Below are 18,039 nucleotides of genomic sequence, written 5' to 3'. Positions count from 1 at the left end.
ACTATTAAAAGATTAATAAATGTATTTTATAAATTATTTTAATATTATTATTTATTATTAGTAATAGTACTCTTAGGAACAAATTTTATTTAATCCAGTATATTTAACATTTAATAATTTATTAACAAACATCACAGCATATTCAATTAACTCTATATACAACAATAAAAATCAATAGTCTTATCTATATTTACATGGTGTTTAAAATCTTATTTAATACAAACATATACATAGCATCTAATTCTAAATTTTTCATATAAATCTTGATTTAATATTATTTAGTTTTCAGTAAAAAACTACCAAAATGTATTTAAAATTGAACGATTGTATTAAATATTTACATACAATATTTTTTAGCACGGTACATTTACCTTTTTAAGTGAAATTATGTTATGCAAAACATTTTTTTAACAACAAAAATTCACTTTGCTTTGAAAGAGAACATTTAGTTTTTCCCTAAATAGTACATCTAAAAACTAAATGTGAATAGAGAATTTTTATTCGGTTACTCAAAAAACATATATAAAAAAATTTTCAAAGAATATAAAATATATACAATTAAGCAAGATACTAAGCCGATCAATTATTTGATATCACATTATTAATCCATAGCACGTAGTGTGGTACATGTGTGTAAACATCAGGAATTCCTGGTCGAGCACAACCTGATCCAAATGAAGTGATGCCTTTTAAAACCCAGCGTCCATCTTCACCAAAGCATTGCAGAGGACCACCAGAATCTCCCTAAAAATAGACATCATAATTATTGTAAATTTTCTATTGTAACATTTATTTATTTATTTATTATAATTATGACCATCGTGACCAAATGCGTCACAACTGCCAAAAGTATAAAATATATTTCAATTTTAAAATACATACAAATATATACATATGTGCATACATACAAATTCATATACGCACACACACAAACACACATATATACATATTAAATTAAAAACACAAAAACAAGATAAAAGAACAGACACAAATCACTGCATTGTCCCACACGAATTGAGCCAAAACCTCATATGTGCACGAGAAAATGTCAAAACCTTTTTTGCACAGTATTGAGTAGACAAACGGTCTTTGCCAGAGAAGAGTTGGCAAGTGCTCCTGTTCTAGACTTTGCAGGCAAGAACAGTGGACGCGACTGAGAACTGTAACCACATTTGTATCTGGTCGAGCACCGAAGGGCTGTCTACGATGCTTTTGAGTAATTTCCAGAAGTGTTTAATTATATAAGCACTTCTGCGGCTTAACAAAGAAACGTATCCCAGCGCTCACAGAATTTAAAAGCACTTGGAAACAAGAACGGATAATACCCGTATTCCTTCAAGTATAAATATTGAAGGGTAAATCTGTACCAACTGAGTAAGTCAAGCAGATATAATAAATATCTACAAGTAAGTATTAATCACCAGACTGAAAGTTTGGGAATTGGTGACATTTATACTAAAAATGATAAATTACTTGAAATATAATTTATAACCAATAGATGTCACTGCTTGTGTGTTTTTTTATAATAACGCAATTTTTATAAATAAAAATTCGAGTGCCGCTGCCGGAGCTCGATCCCGCAACATCAGAGTTACTAGTCTGAGACGTTACGGACTACGCTATTCCGTCCTTAAATTTTATATGGGATTCAAACCCAGGTCTTTGAGGTATTAGTCAAAGATTTATACCACTGGTCAATCATGCTGGTGTAACTTAACAGACTTTTCAAGTCCTTAACCCTCTATTGCTAGATATGCAACATTAACGTAAACATTCGCTGGTGAATAAATAAAGTAGTAAAGAGGAATGATTCAACATTTAAACTAAATGGAATGTAATCAATATGGTTTGTAATATATTTTAGAGCAAGCAGAGTGTAGTTTAGATTATACTATTTCATATACACAAATTTATTTGAAATACATACCACACATGTCCCACTACTACCATCTGTGTTACCGGCACACAAATGTCCAGCTCGTAGTGGTAAGTTTTCAGGATACTTTCCCATACATGACTCGATAGGCAATTGAGGAACAGAAGCCTCCAATAAAGTATCGGTTAAAGAGCCATTCGTCTGAGATCTGCCCCAACCGGTCACAAAACATTCACTAGAATCGTCAATGTTATTATTGGAATCAATATTTGTGTTATCGTACAAATCGTCGCTTTCAAAGTGCAACTTTTTAGCATTATTCCTCAAACTGTCACCGACACTATCAACTTTTGGAACGTCTTTCGGAATTAAGACGTTATTGACGTACATGTCGGATCTTCGTCCAGAATTTCTTCTACTCATCGTATATATTTTAGAGTTGCTGTTCCTCCTGTTTATTTGCGACTTACTCCGATCTTCAGTATCGTTAATTGCAACTCTAATATTGTACTTTAAATTCTTAGGCTTATTGTTCAATAAATTATTTATCACCGATCTAGTGAAATTATTGATCTGATCCAAAAAGCTATTGGTTACTTTTGTCCTATCTTCTGATTTGAAATTCTGTTTCGGCTTTGAAAACAGTTGCGATATTTTAAAGTTATTCTTTTGTACAGGTTGCGCTCTATTGCTCTCCGGGAGGCATATAATCCTTATTTTACTCCTCGAACTAATATCGGACGATTTTGAGAGCTTCATCAGCGCTGTAATTAAATAATAGACCATCATTATAAACTATATACACATACATAATATTATTACTTTACCAATATCATGCTGATAATGGTGATAGCGTGAGTGCAATATAATTTTTTCTACAGGTACATAAGATCCACTCTGCTCTGATCTATCCCATTCTCCCAAAACGGCAGTCCATAAAGCAGCCACAGGCAAATTGAACAGTTCACTGGTTTCAAAATCATGTGGTTATCATAACACAATCGATTGATTGATAATATTTTTTAATAACAACAATTACTTATTGATGCAATGAGCCGCAGTGAGTATCCACAGTGGATGAATCAATACTCCTCCGCACCAGTGACCGATGAATCCATACTTTGGATGTAAGAGTTGCAATGACACCTGTTTTGAATATAAAATAATTTGATTATGTTAAATTTATATAGCATATTTTGGTATTACTTCACCTGCCACGGCCATGCTCCTCTGCGAGATTCACGTCCTTTGATTATTCTCACAGAACTAGCTACCTCATTACGGGGATGTCTGTAATGTCTTCTAATAGGAATACCACATTCTTCAAACAATAAGAGAGTTAATAAAAATCACATGGGTTGAATCAGTAATTTGATATAATAAATAGTTAAATCGCTTGATTTTATTACGTGATACTATCACCGAAATAATAGATTTATATAATAAACTGGCTTTCACTAGATAATCTATCTATTACATTATACAATATAATATACACTTATCTCTCACTTTTACATGATTAAACATATTTTTTGATACTCCAAATCAAACACATAAGTTAATGATTTGCTCCTACTTCTTGTACTTACATTCTTAGACCTACATCTAGAACCTCTCCCACTGCCGATGCAGTGTGTCTTCAGTTGCTTTTTGGAGTGCACGCGTGTCGCTGAAGATTTGTTCTGATTTTATAATTATCTGAAGTGATTTTAACCGGTCCCTACGTATTTAACCCAATTAACTTATTTATATAATATCTTAAAAACTCGAGTGTTTTCTATCAATCCAAGATTATATTCGACAAGAAATTGAGTCCATCATATACATAGCAAGATTGTATTGAACATTTATGTACATATTCTCGTTGTCGTGAAAGTATATCATTTTCATAAAACTCAACGCATCTAAAGCAAATCTGTAACGTTTTCAACAGTTCAGAAACATAATATCCATCGAAGATACTCAAATCGTTACGGCTTTCTTAAAGTGCTCAAGCGTAACGGCCGCAGCGTTAAATTGTAACGAATCGTTAAAGTAAAGTATCACTAAAGCTCGTTTTATGCCTGCCTCGTTGTTTCGAGTTAATTTAGTCCACTGAATTACTATTTCAAACGTCGAACTCGTATGTCTTTACAATGGCAGTGACATACAGTCTTTTTTTGTTCTGGCACGTTCATTTAGAGAGTTTTGCCGAAAAAGGAAAACGATTTTCACGTTTGTTCATTCGAGGCCAACCTTTTAATGAGTCGTCGAAATGCTTCAAAGGAAAGAAAACTTAGATTAATTTTGTGACATCGCTCTATGTCGTCTGACACTTTCGCGTGACGGAACTAATTTGTATTCAATCACACATACTAAAATACCAAAAGGTTCAATAGCTCAAAATGTCATGTTCTGAAGTCTTTCATATAATAATATAACTACAGATACATATGTATCTAATCTATGAATTTTTAACCGGTGATGATAAGAAATATAGGTAATTAATGTAAGACAAAGTGGGTTGTAATTTGTAAATCTCTCATAATGAACTAAAGTAGCTCTTATCTGTGATTATCTATTAAACTTATTAGTATTAAATAATCATTACTAGGATCTCACAGACAATATGAAAAATACGAAGATTAATATGGGATTCGAATCTAGGTCTTTTGGGCAGGCCTTCCGAGAGAGGGGGGGGGGGAATCATAGCAAGAATATATTCATAAAAAAGGTGAAAACGTACCTCAAATAACGAATCTGAACTAAAAGAGTTGTTTGAGATGTATTATATTTACTGATGTATTTCAGGTACAAGTTCCTTTAGCCCTTTTTTATACATACAAGAAATAAAAGGAGCGGAGCATTGCCTTCAAAAGCACCCACTTTCTATACTCTTATTTGCGTTAACACAGTCAGTTCGAGAGCTATACATTTTATCATTATTCATAATTGAGAAAGAGATGGCAAGTTTGGGTTTACGCCTCTAAAGCGCACGACTGAAAAATTGTAAATAAACACAGATTTCATTAAATATAGGATTATCTATCAATATATGTATAAGTTTTCATAATAATTTTGAATTCATATAAAATATAGAAATAGTCCACGAATGGAACGCTGACACTCGAATTGATGCAATTTTTTAACTACTATTTTTTTATATATTTTTTTAATCTTTTAGAAATTAACATTATTGGGATACATTAACAATTCCAAGGTTATCCGGTTCGGAATTAAATGATATGTGAGAAACATTGCAAAGATAAATATGTATATATAGTACCTATGTATGATATTAATATATGGATCCATTTTCTGGAATTTGATTCAAGCGAAGTAGTCCTTGTTGTTAAAGAGAATTTAAAGATTTTTTTTGAAAAGGTCAGGTCGTATCCGTATTTATATTGTATTGACTTTAGCTAGGAGTGGTGGAATACAATTCAATGCATTCTTGGCGTAGCGTCTACTTAATAAAGCACTTTTTAAAGAAACTAGGGGGTGGTGTCGACAACCCGTCAATGCTCGGTAACTTTCGGCTGTGAGTTTTTAATCTCGTTCGAGCCATTCAGTTTTTCAACGAGCTTGCTGAGCACAATAATGTTTTCGAATACAGCTATGAGGAGCTGTATTCTTATTTGTGTAATTTTATAACTAATATGGTGTTGAAATTAAAAAAATCGTTAACGATAAACAATCCTATAATATTAAAAAAATATTTTTTAACTTATAGAAAATATTAAAAAAATAAGATTTGCTTTATAAAACATTAAGTAACAATATTTATGAATTGAAAACGAGGCGAACAATCGATTAGTATAAAAAATAAACTTTAGTCAGGGAGTCAGATTAGCGCCGTACTTCATCGTAAAATCAATCAGTCAATATTCCATTTATATAAAAAAAATGACCTTCAACCGCACGATCGTCAAAAATCGATCGGTTAGACTTTCAAAGAAATCTCTGCAGTATTTACACAGTTCCGTGAAATTTCCCTTAAAAATCTGTCGTGCGTCACGACGGTCAATTTCCCCCCTTCGATTCGCTTTCAAACTGAAATTAAATCTGAGGGATTTCATTACATTTTATTGTTATACACTGTAAGTATGTTTATATACGTTATTGAATTACTTAAATATTTTTTTATTGTGACCGAACGACATTGTTGTTTATGAAGTTGAGTGAAATCGAACGGAAATTAATAAAAACGACCATAGACAACAGAGCGGAGCCGGACAATGGCCGATAATGCTCTTCTGACGTGCGCTTCGGCTTAGAAAAAAAAATGATATAAGCGCCGGTGGCAGCTACTATCGAACTTATTTCACTTTCACTTTCGAGGCGGTAAAAGCCGCCGGTTGTTATATTATAGATGCTTACAAGATGAATATGCAATTGCATGATTTGTTGTTATAGCGGTGCGAATAATATATCAAGTTGGCCATAATTACTCCTACGGCGGCTATGACACGCGACAAAGTTTTTTTTATGTAGATTTTAATAAAAATGCTATCTTCAACTATTTTTTTGATATTTTTAAGAACTGTTATTTTAATTAAAGGGAACATTAAAACGCATACTATTTAAACTATTTTTTTTAGTTATTAGTTATTATTGTACGTTTTAATACCAAAATTAATTTTAATAAGATTGCGGTTGATCGTTTGACGATCGCTGCTCAAGAAAATTACTATTCTTTGTCTGGAATGCGAGTATAAAGTTAGCTCGTTTGGCAATATTCGTTAATAAAAAATATATGACAACCAAAGATGTTTGGTTGTCATTAAATTAAAACATAAGTAAATTGATTTATAATGAAAAAGCATAGTTTTATGTTCGGGACAGCATTACTTTACTTTTTAGATTTTTACAAAAAAATAAATAAAGCTGAAATTCAGTGTGTAACATCTTAGATTTAAATAAATATTTAATATGTAGTAGCTCACAATATTTTTAAGGGTCAATATTTTTTCGAAAAAATAATATTAAGTTTAAATTGGTCTTAGCTACTTCCTCCACAAATTTGTGAAATAAAGCATTTTTCACACTAAAGGAGCATAAAAAACATACTTGGTTATACATAGTAATATGTAAAATAATGTTAAGCTGGCCATAATGACACATTGGTTAAACCTGTCATGATATCAGATTTGTAATAAAATAAATATTAAAATAAACACATTATAACAATATTTTTTATTTGCTGCATTTTGAAGCATTTATTATTATTATTATTATTAAACATATATAATAATTTATATGAGCTAAAATAATTCATTATTAGTGAATTTTTATTACATTAAATCTACAACCTAGCTTGATCATCACGATATTCATTCGTGAGATTAAAAAATCGATAAAAATCTAATCTAAGATGATCAAAATTATAATAATATATAATAATCAGCAATTCCGACTTCTCAGATAAAATAAAAAAATAAAAACACTAGGGTTCATATGGAATTCGAACTCAAGTCTTTCAGATATTAGTCACCGACCAATTGTGCTGGTTATAATGATGAACAAAAATTACAGCAATTTCTTGATTTATTACAATTTTTTTTTACAAATCTAAACATAATGGCTTGATAGTTTTGCCGATCCATTATAATGGCAATTAAGCACACAGTAATAATAGCATTAAATATTAAAAAAAAAATTGATGAGCACCATTCCAAATATTTTTTTTCAGTTTCTCATTGATGTTGACGAAAACATCATTGTTTTTGGCAGCTTGTTAAGAAGCTGAATGGCTCGTGCAATATGAGCGTTCTCAACTGCTGGCGTTTTAGCCGTGAAGGGTAGTACTAAGGGACGCGATCGCGACCCTCACCTCGCCGAAAATCGCCAGATTGTCAACACTACCCCTTAGCAATTTTATTAATTAGACGTAACACCGATATTACAATAAATTGTTTCCCGACGCTCTTAGCAAAAAGGCACTAGAATACAAATACAGATATGACCAGTACTCTCTCTTGAAGATTTGTTTTGAAAAAAACTATTTGAATTCTCTCCAACAGTAAATACTTTTACATGAGATAGCGTAAAGTGACACGCACTTCGTATAAGCAAGCTGAGCATCCTTGACGCCAAATCATATTAAAAAGCATCAGATATTTTAGCTGGAAATTAACCATATATATAAGCATACAATATATGTATAATCTAACTGATTTAATATATACTGGATATATATAAATATGTACATACTCGTAGTATGTGAAACACTGGCAAACCATTAAGAAATGTGTGTGTGTGTGATTAATACCCACATACATAACCAAAATAAATTTTACCAAAATAATTTTATATCAATAAAATGATTTTTATTGTTTTTAATTTTTTTAATTGTTGATTATTCACCACGATATTATTCTGTGAGTTTAAAAAAATCTAGGAAAACCTAATTTTTTATGGTAATATAATTAAATAATAACTACTAATTCCGACTCTCAGACATGAATTAAATTGAAAAATACATAGTATAATTTTAAAAAAATTATTTGAATCAACCAATTTTATAAAGATGGATATACAATAGTATGAAAACATATGTAAATATTGTATATTTAATATATTCAAAAGTCAAAGAAAATATTTTATTACATAAAAACCCAATCTGTTTCAGCAATACGTTTATAACGTCAAACAAAAAAAGAAATAATAACAAAACACACTTTAAAGTTGTTTTCCCAGGAAAAAATTGTGTGATAAAAAAGGTGCTTTTGCATTAATGTCCTTTAAATAATAAGAGCTTATAAAAAAAAAATGAGATATTAATAACCATTGATATATAAAGATAAACATAATCTATATATAATTTTGCAAAGATCGGTAAATTTTCTTTTTGTTTTTATAGCAAATTTATTAGAAATCGAACTATTTATTTCAATAAAATAATTATTTACTAATACTTTCTAAATTTTGAAAAAAAAATATTTTTAAAACTAATGGAACAAATTTATTTGTAAAATTCCAATAAATACAAATTTTAATCACCAGAAGTCATACAGCAAGCTATTAAAATACCAGTCTAATTAAAATCTAATAGAAATCTTTTGTTAAGATTCACAAAGCCAATTCATACAACTTTCAAATAGTAGAGCTTTTCCATAATACATAAACAAATATAAATACCATAAGTTGTTGAAGAAAGCGAAATCTGTGCCATTTAAGAGGATTATAATTAAATAAAGTATTAGTTTGCAGTATAATAATTTACATTACATTTGTACAAATTTGATTATCAACTCGATTAAATTCTCACTAATTAAACTGTGATAGATTATCTACGAATAAGTCTTATTTATTTTATTATAGTTAGGTACATAATTTACTTTATGATAGCGATAGAAAGTTGACATTTAATTTCGATTAACATATGGCGTAGAACCGTGACTTAAGGGCAAACGATGTGTCATCTTATATTATACTATCTACCATAACCAATTAATATTATATCTTACCGTGTGCATTATTGATATTAACGCAAAAACACAAAATCAACGATAATAATACACAGGATGCAATTTTAATCATTATTATCAATTAACACTAAATCACATTATTATCGATTTTTTATAGTCATATTTCACTTCTGTATTATTTTATTAATGTAAATATTTTTATTTTATTTAATATATATCACAATATTTTAGTTATATATTTAATTCATCATTCATTGTGACGTAACACTGTTTATATGTATCAATTTTTTTTTGCTGTTTAACTCTTTGTAAAATTTTAAGACGCTAAAACTTGAATTTTAGCGCTATGGACGTCCGCCGCGGCGGATATCCGTTTTAGAAATGGCGCGGAACGCTTCGAAGTGTTGCCGCCACTTGTAAATACATAGTAATAAAAAAAATAAACGTACTCGCTTTTTATACGAATAAAAACATCGTTTACTCGGTGCAACTACTCACAATATCATTCTGTACAAAGAGTCAGGTGTTATGAACTGTTTTTGAAGAAAAAATATGCAACATAGTTATATTGAATAAGGTTCGTATTGTTAGTAATTTTATATATAAAAATCACTATTAAAATTATATATACAATATATTTTGAAAGTTCAACTTTCAAAAAAAATCTTCGTAAGACATTTTTATGTACTTGTGAAGTTTCTAAAATGAAACAAGTTTTGTATGCGCTCATATTTATCTATTATATAAACACGTTACACGCTAATTAGTCTAGTGTTATGCTACAGAAAGTTTGGTCATATATGTAATTTTAGATATTTTTTATGTACTTAAAAGTAGCATTTACCTTCAACGTCGTTGACGTCAGGATATATAAGGTACGTATGTAAGTACCTACATTCTTGAACGTAGTATTCGAAAAGGAAAGTCAAGAAGGATCACGTCTTTACGAGAAGTGGATATCAAGCAGTCAGTAATTTAAAATCATAAATTTGTTAATGTCCGGATATACTCAATATTCTTTTCGTCACGAGTATTAGGCTTTCTGGCAAATTAAAGTCGATGTTAATAAATTAATAGCGCATGATTTCTTTTAAAGAAAAATATAATAATAAACTAAGACATTTCCTAACAATTTCTATATATAATAAGCATTTTTTAATGATGTGCAGCTTTAGTTAAATAATTATTACTTCTAAGCTAAATTCATATTTTAAGAAAAGTGAAGTTTTATACTTATTTTATAATTACATTGTACCACAAGATTTCTGCCACAAAAAACTCAATTTAAATGTTATTTTTTATTTATTAATTCTGATGATAGCTATATCACAAGTAACCACAAAAAATACTAAGAGTGATAACTAAAACTAATTTAGAGACCAACCGACACAATATAAATTTCCTATATTAATAGCATAGTTACAGATTGTGAGGTGATTTTTTCCCTTTTATCAGCTCAACAAACTTATATGTTTGATAAGCCCTATGATATGTTTGCAAACGGTGGAAAATCTTACTGAAATCTTCTAATATGGTTATATAACATTAAGATTTTCCTCTATTGACAAAATCAAAATAGAATTTAGGTTTTGGCTAAGACCAAATATTTACTGAAACTTCGGTTAGTTTCTTAGTTACCACATCAGAACTACTGAATAAAATAGTAATAATATGTAGGTATTCTATATAACTTAAGAAACATTTTGTATTTAATTTAGAATAATCTAAAGTTGTGCTATTCGATAATAAAAGTGAATTTTTAATATTTATGTCGACACCATTCATGTAAATTTCAGTAACATTAAATAATATAAGCTTTCAAAATAACGAGTATTGCTGCAAACTTATAGAAAAAAATAAAGTAAATTACTAATTAAAATTGTTGAAAATATTGTGGATCTCCAATTTTCAAAGGCAGATAAATGGGAAAATCAGTCAAGTTTAATAATTTATATGAAATTATTTTTTTTGCCAATAGTAAACATCAGACGCGTACGCAGAATCACGTTTTAAAAATTTCGCGTGAGTTAGTCGTCAGTCGGTCGTGAGCGCCTCGGCCAGTTGCGGCGCTAGGCATGTCACCGCTGTAGCCGTGTCACGCGGGCGTCAAACACTCGCCCAGCCCAGCCGGCCTAGACAGGGAAGCACAAATCGGTAGCCCGCAGACTCTACGATCGCAGTTTTTACACACACTTTTTTTACTATAATTTATTAATTTGCTATTAATTAATTAATCAAGTATGTATAATAGAAATATTGATATAGAAAGGTAGCATATTTTTAAAACACAGACAAACAATATGCGAGATGCGACATCTGTACTTTTTATTCCGCTTATTTTCGCATGAGATAAATATTTTGGACTTGACCTAATGATACAATAGTTCTAAGATTGAACTAGATTGAACTAATTAATTAATAATTAATTTACTTTCATTGGGTTTGGTTTTGAACAGCAAATGCACGTTTCGCAGCTGTCAAATTGAATTGCATAGATATTTTAGAGCAGCATCTAAATTAAATTAAACTAATACTCATCAGTTAAATTATATTTTCGTTAGTAGAAATATATTTTGGCGATGTATTTGTATATACACATTCATTTTAACATTTACACATCGCGTGTAAATAAATAATGATAACTACATATGTATGTAAATGTATATATTACTATGTATGGAAAAGTTTAAATCATATAATTTCATTAGCAGCTGCCAGATAAATTATATTTTCACTGGTAAAAATATATATCTGCTGGTTCACTGGGATAGATTCGAAACTGTTTTTTTTAGATTTTCTTTTGAAAGATAACCCGAAAATTTCTGGTTAAAATTTTTTTTTTTAAAAAATCAGGGACGTAATTTCAGTTTTTCCAGTGGGGGGGGGGGGAAGTTGGCCAGTCAATAGTCGTTTTTTTTAATATTTCGATTTTATTAAAAATAATATTTCATTGTATGACGTGCATTTTTCTAGGCAAATGTAAGGGGGGTCAAACACCATCACCCGCCTCGCCCTATAGATGACAACCGAAAGTATAATTATAATATAATCACTCATAAATAATGGAAATTGAAAAACACTTGGGTTCATATGGATTCGAATCCAGTATTATTAAGTATTAGTCAGACTACATACATATATCACTGGTTATCTTGGACTAAGCTGAAAATTAGACGGCGCATTTTACTACACCTCGGATATGGATACAGTCTAATAAGGTCTGTATCCATATCCGAGGTGTAGAAAAATGCGCCGTCACAACACCGTATCAATTTGTTTTATATTCTAAAAATTATTTTTTTCAAAAATTTCATATTTTTGTGATTCTATCTACATTTTAGTCATTGAAATCCAAATAAAAATCACCTTGATTTTTCCTTTATAAGTAATAAGGTATTGGACATACACTTAGATTGAAAATACCTGACGTAGAGAGTGAAATGATTACTATCATTCACACGGCGACCTATTGTTCAGAGATGGAGCGGAGAGAGTGGCCGCTGCGAGCTGCTGTACCTCCCCACTCTTTCTCTCTCCATCTCTCTCCACACTTTTCCTCTCATACACGTGCGATATTTACACGCGGTTCATAATCAAGATCTCGGGTACGATTACGCCATTTTTATAATCGCTTAATTATCGCCAGCGTCAATTACAACCGATGCGGCAACTACATTGCACATTCACCGCAGTATCATAGTCATCATATCCGATATACTGCAAGGAGTTTTCATCCATTTTTTTCGACTTTTCGTCTTTCTTTCTCAAATTCTTCAAGTTGCGGCGATTATGGTCGTTTTTCTTTTATTTTAGCGCCACAGAAGTGAAATGGAATTCGGCATGGAGAGCAATGCGCTCAAGGTTAACAAGGTTACGAATTAAGTGAAAGTATATTTGTGAAGAAAATCGCCGTGTAAAATAATGTTCGCGAGAAAAATTCCGTATCATTAGACGCGACGACTTTTGGGAATGTCGTTCGTGGCCGTTGATTTGCCGAAATGTGATTTTGACGTTCTATTGTAAAGAATGGTACTTAGAAAAGCTAATGATAACAATCGTACAATCATTTTATTTGATTCGCGTCCACATATTAATGTAAATTTGATGTATTTATATACTACCACATAACTATTGTAAATATACAGCTTTAACATCACAGGAGTTAGTCAATAGGCTAGCATAATATGATATTAAAAAGTAAGGATCAATTTCAAATTCATTTTAAGATTTATTTTTTAGCGTAGTAATCATGGATCTGAATGCATTTGACAAGTTTAGCAATGTATAATATAAGGTGTTTAGTGTGCTTTTTGGGCTGGTAGAATCATTCTTCAAGAATGATGCTAGTCAGAGAGCACTATAGATTCATGATTACTGACTTTTTCGTTCCTCAATTGAATGGCATTAATGTGGAAAAGCTTTGGTTTCAAAAAGACAGCGGACCATGTCACACAGCGCATAATTTCGCGTAATGGACCTCCAAGATCGTGTGATTTAACACTATTGGATTATTTCTGTGAGGATATGTGAGTTCGCTAGTTTACGCCGATAAACCAGAGACGATGGACAACTTGGAAGCCAACATTCGCCGCGTTATTACCGATATATGGTCCCAGCTGCTCAAAAATTGGACTTCCAGATTGCGCTTTATTCGACCCAGTCGCGGCACCCATAACCTCGAAATCATATTTAAGCACTAATGGCATAAAAGCTAATACCAATGCTATTACCACGATTTTTATGTGTTTTTTAAGTTCAAAACCTCTAAAAAAAACCTTTAGAACAGTTCAAAAACTACATCGATCATTAATATGCACGTCAAGGACAAAAGCACGTAAGTGACAAAAAATAGCCTTTCACTCCTTTCTTCATTATAAACATAACTTTTTTCTACTTTAAATTCACAACAACATTTTGACACAATACACCATAATTATTGCTATAAACAGAATCAAGTGCGTTGAATTCAGCAGCAGTTTTTCCTTTCAATGAAGCAACCTTGCACTAGTCGGAATTATAAATTGACAAAAATTATATAAGCACAAGCTTTAAACATTTCGAAAATGTCTTTTGATTACAATCAAAATAAAAAGACCTCAACATCTTGGACAAGTTATTTAATGTACTTTTAAATGGTATTCTACGTTCATGTTATGGGAATTGATAAGATTCTTGAATTATAAACCTACATTTTTCCTACATGTTTGCTTTTTTAAATAGCTCAAGACTATAATAATTTTTATTTTATAAGTAAGAGACGGGGGGATTAATCTCAAACAGTCTTCCTATCATTCAATGCAACAACAAGATCAGAAATGATCTCCTCATATGACGTGAAAAATGTCAAATCAAGAAATTTATGAAGCATTTTTTATTATATAAAACAACATTTGTACGAATATTTTTAAAAGGATTACAGCCACTACCCTTTTTATAACACTGTATATGCAATAAACAGGTTCATGCCTAATATGCATACTTATTGGAAGGTCTTAATAGGGGTCTGAGAATGGCAAAAAATTGTTTACAAATTTTAAGCACTCGAATTCGCTTTATTTTGTGTAAGTAATAAAATAAAAAAAGACACTCAGATAAGAAATATTTTCGAATGTGAATGATGTTTGAAAATATGCATACTTTCTCGGAAGATCGAAAGATTGATTTTAAATTACTCTAACCGGCCGGCAGATTTATTTTTGCTTTGGTGATCTAAGAACCCGCTCTGATAAGAATAAATTACGCATGTAAATCGGAAGAATTCAAAAAATTTGTGGCTATTTTTCTTTTTCGATAATCCAAAAAGGTTTTTTTTATATTATTTTTGTAAAGTAGCAACAGCTCTGAATGACAATTGTCTCACGGTTATTATTGACAGCCGAAAGGGCTTGAATTTTTTTATTAAAACAATTGAAAAATATTAATTGATTAATTAAGCTAAGTTCGAAATTTCAACAGGCAATTAGAGAAAAATGTAATCGAAGAAATCAGACATTGATGTCAATAATTAAATATTTGCAAAATCCAGAATCTATCACAAGTAAAAAAATGACTTCTTTAGTTATTTTTTATTATCAGAAATATGTAAAATGGGGAAAGAAATTTTTCGCAGATTTTTTAATGGCTCGACGAATTCTAAGGACCATCGCAACTCCAATAAATCATTAGAATCTATTGAAGATATTGTAAATTTGTTATTGGCGCAACAATTAGGGAAAGAAATTTCTGTCAGTCTTACAGAGAGTAGTGTAAGAAAACCAACATGTTAATCAAAATATGTTAATCGACGGGCAAGAGAACAAATAATTTACAGTGCCTATTTGAAGCATTGTTGTCGATTAAATCAACATCAACACAAAATGAGATGAATTTTTCTCATTCTAATGACATATCTTTTTAAGCAAATAAATGTACGGATTTGAGAAAAAAAATATTCGGTACTACCGGTATTTCATTTTGTACCGTTAATACCGAAGGTCGATTTTTACCTCAATGCCGATATTACCGGTATTGCAGTCCCAAATTCCAACCTTTACGAAGGATTTTTATTTACTGCTTTAGAAACTCGGTACAAATTTCTGTTTAATTCAAAGTAATTAATAATTATTCTACAATATCTTTCCTGAGTAACTTTCATAAAAAGAATATTTTTCTGCCACGTTGATTGGATCAACAGATATAGTTGACTCGAACTTAAAAAATAATTTCATTAGGTTTATAAATACACAATTTCACCATAATCTAACATCATTTAATCTAAGTTATCCTTATTATTATTTTAACCAATTTACTATCTTATTATTTTAATAATAACTTCAATAACATTTGTTTAAATGTTATATTATTTTACAAACTATGCCGTTGACCTTACATATGTACAATTAATTTGCATCTCGTGTTACATAATTGCCACTTAATTCATGCTAAATATAATGATCTATTAATTATTACTACATTGAACTTCGTACATCGTACATTAATTAAATTAATATGCAATAGCGATCAAATATAATATCTATATAAATTCTGCAACAATAATGTACCAAATCAATAACAATGAAATACGAGAGGTAAAAACATTCGCCGTTAATATGCTAATAATTTACACGTCGTATAATAACGAACGTGTATGGTCTCCGTTCAGTAACTTCAGTACGCCATAAATACAACTATCGAGAATTTCAACGCTTCGTGAGTGTTCGCTCTTTTACGTAGTATATTTGTTTTCTCGTGATTTATTGGTTTTATTTCATTTTATTGCATACGTACATACGTTTTCTTTGACTTTTCGATTTCGCGAAGAAAGTGAAAATGCCCGCGGAACTGATAATTGCGAATCGCAGTCACGCAAAATTTCATCTGGGTCGAATAATTGATAAAAAAAAGCTTCGAGATTTCTTCGAGCAGAAAATATTTAAAATACCAAGTTTTAAAATCGATACATTGTTCCTTTGTTGTCATATAAAAGCAAATACGTAAATATATTTAATAAAAAGGTTTATTTATATATTACACTTATGTATTTAATTAAATTAATATTGTATTTTGTATAGAGAATACGTTAACTGCTGTAGTTGAATTAGATTTGCATTTAAAATTTCTAAAAAATATACTTGTTTACTTGCAAGTTAAAAAATAGAATTACTGTTGTTACTCCACACCGAGCAACGTATATTAATACTGGTTTAATTCGTTGTCAATTAAACAAAATTTTGTTTTTATTTATAAGCACGCTAATTCTATTAAATATATTTTGGGAAGCATTTGTTTTTTTTTAAACATTTGTAAGTCATACAGTTACATTCAATTAAATTTCCAGTCTAGTACTTAGAGCTCGCTATGCACATGAGAGGTGCAAACAAAACTGTTTTTGCGGTTAGTGCCGGGAGATTTTTTATTTATTACATATCATCTGTGTGGTTAGAATTGTAATATTGACAGTAGATTAAATATAAAAATTTATAGAACCAGAAACTAATTTATTAGTAATAATAGTCACGTTTCATTAATACGCATAAAGAAAAAGTTGCAATAAATATGCCTGTCCATCATCAGAATATGTTGAGGTAAATTTTCTGTGTGTGTAAATACAACGTAGAGTTATCTCTTATTTTTCTCATCAAAAAATATGATGAGAAAAATAAGAGATTGAATATTTAATTATTATACTCAAAAAGTATAGATATTAAATAAAATCGTGTTTACCTTGGCATTTATTATGAACAAAAAAGCAGTTTGTGTGAATATAATCATATAATTTCTAGTAACAAAGCCTGCATTATCGTATCATATTAAATACATATAATATTTTTTTATAAACCAGGGCGTCGAGTTGTGCATTTGACAATTTAATTAAATGTACAAAGAAATTTTAATTTGCGACCAATTGAACCGCAAAATGTGCATTAAATAAACTGGCAATTTATGAGTAAAATATCAACAAAAACAAAAATTCGCTACGCAGCCAAATATATACATTCTTAAAATAAATTATGCGCTCAGGTGGCTTATAGATTCCCTGTATTCTCTTCAGCAGTTTATTAGCAATGCACTCCAAATTTTTACGCTGAGTTGTCAATTAAACGTAAACATTTGCTTTCAGGAAAAAATAAGTTTATATCTCAAATGTTCACATTGAACGGATAATCCAGTTTCTTGCTCCGGAATATGCTCGTGCGTTATTATCTCGCCCACCGTTTCAATCTTTGAGAAATCAAAGTTGACTTTAGCGAAAGCAATTGGATTATTGCATGAAAT

The 18,039-nt window shown here is 30.3% G+C and overlaps 2 protein-coding genes across 5 annotated transcripts in view; one reads left to right on the top strand and one right to left on the bottom strand.

Moving 5' to 3' along the window:
• Nucleotides 1-75: 75 nt before the first annotated feature.
• LOC148239309 (chymotrypsin-like elastase family member 2A) overlaps nt 76-18,039 on the bottom strand; it is a 21,641-nt gene continuing 3,677 nt past the window's right edge. Inside the window, exons 1-7 of one of the 4 annotated variants that reach the window (XR_015809146.1) lie at nt 9,325-10,933; nt 3,088-3,197; nt 2,916-3,022; nt 2,704-2,843; nt 1,928-2,640; nt 501-744; nt 76-448 (exon numbers count right to left, since the gene is read on the bottom strand). Coding sequence is in view for 3 of the 4 variants with exons in the window: in XM_088183281.1 (XP_088039407.1) it covers nt 580-744; nt 1,928-2,640; nt 2,704-2,843; nt 2,916-3,022; nt 3,088-3,197; nt 9,325-9,397 (1,308 nt within the window). In the remaining variant the exon portion in view is untranslated. Of the gene's footprint in view, nt 745-1,927; nt 2,641-2,703; nt 2,844-2,915; nt 3,023-3,087; nt 3,198-9,324; nt 10,934-12,708; nt 14,971-18,039 lie in introns of those variants that run through there. The other 3 variants (XM_088183398.1, XM_088183281.1, XM_088183482.1) reach the window with 3 other exon arrangements.
• LOC148239304 (uncharacterized) overlaps nt 17,121-18,039 on the top strand; it is a 278,456-nt gene continuing 277,537 nt past the window's right edge. Inside the window, exon 1 of the mRNA XM_088183149.1 lies at nt 17,121-18,039. This exon is cut by the window's right edge and continues 472 nt beyond it. The gene's annotated coding sequence lies outside the window, so the exon portion shown is untranslated.

Source organism: Plectrocnemia conspersa, unplaced genomic scaffold, assembly GCF_051122295.1.
Source record: "Plectrocnemia conspersa isolate PC_06_02 unplaced genomic scaffold, ASM5112229v1 ptg000001l, whole genome shotgun sequence".
Classification (NCBI taxonomy): domain Eukaryota; kingdom Metazoa; phylum Arthropoda; class Insecta; order Trichoptera; family Polycentropodidae; genus Plectrocnemia; species Plectrocnemia conspersa.
The sequence above is the reverse complement of the archived record's forward strand: the minus strand, read 5'-3'. Positions and strand labels throughout refer to the sequence as shown.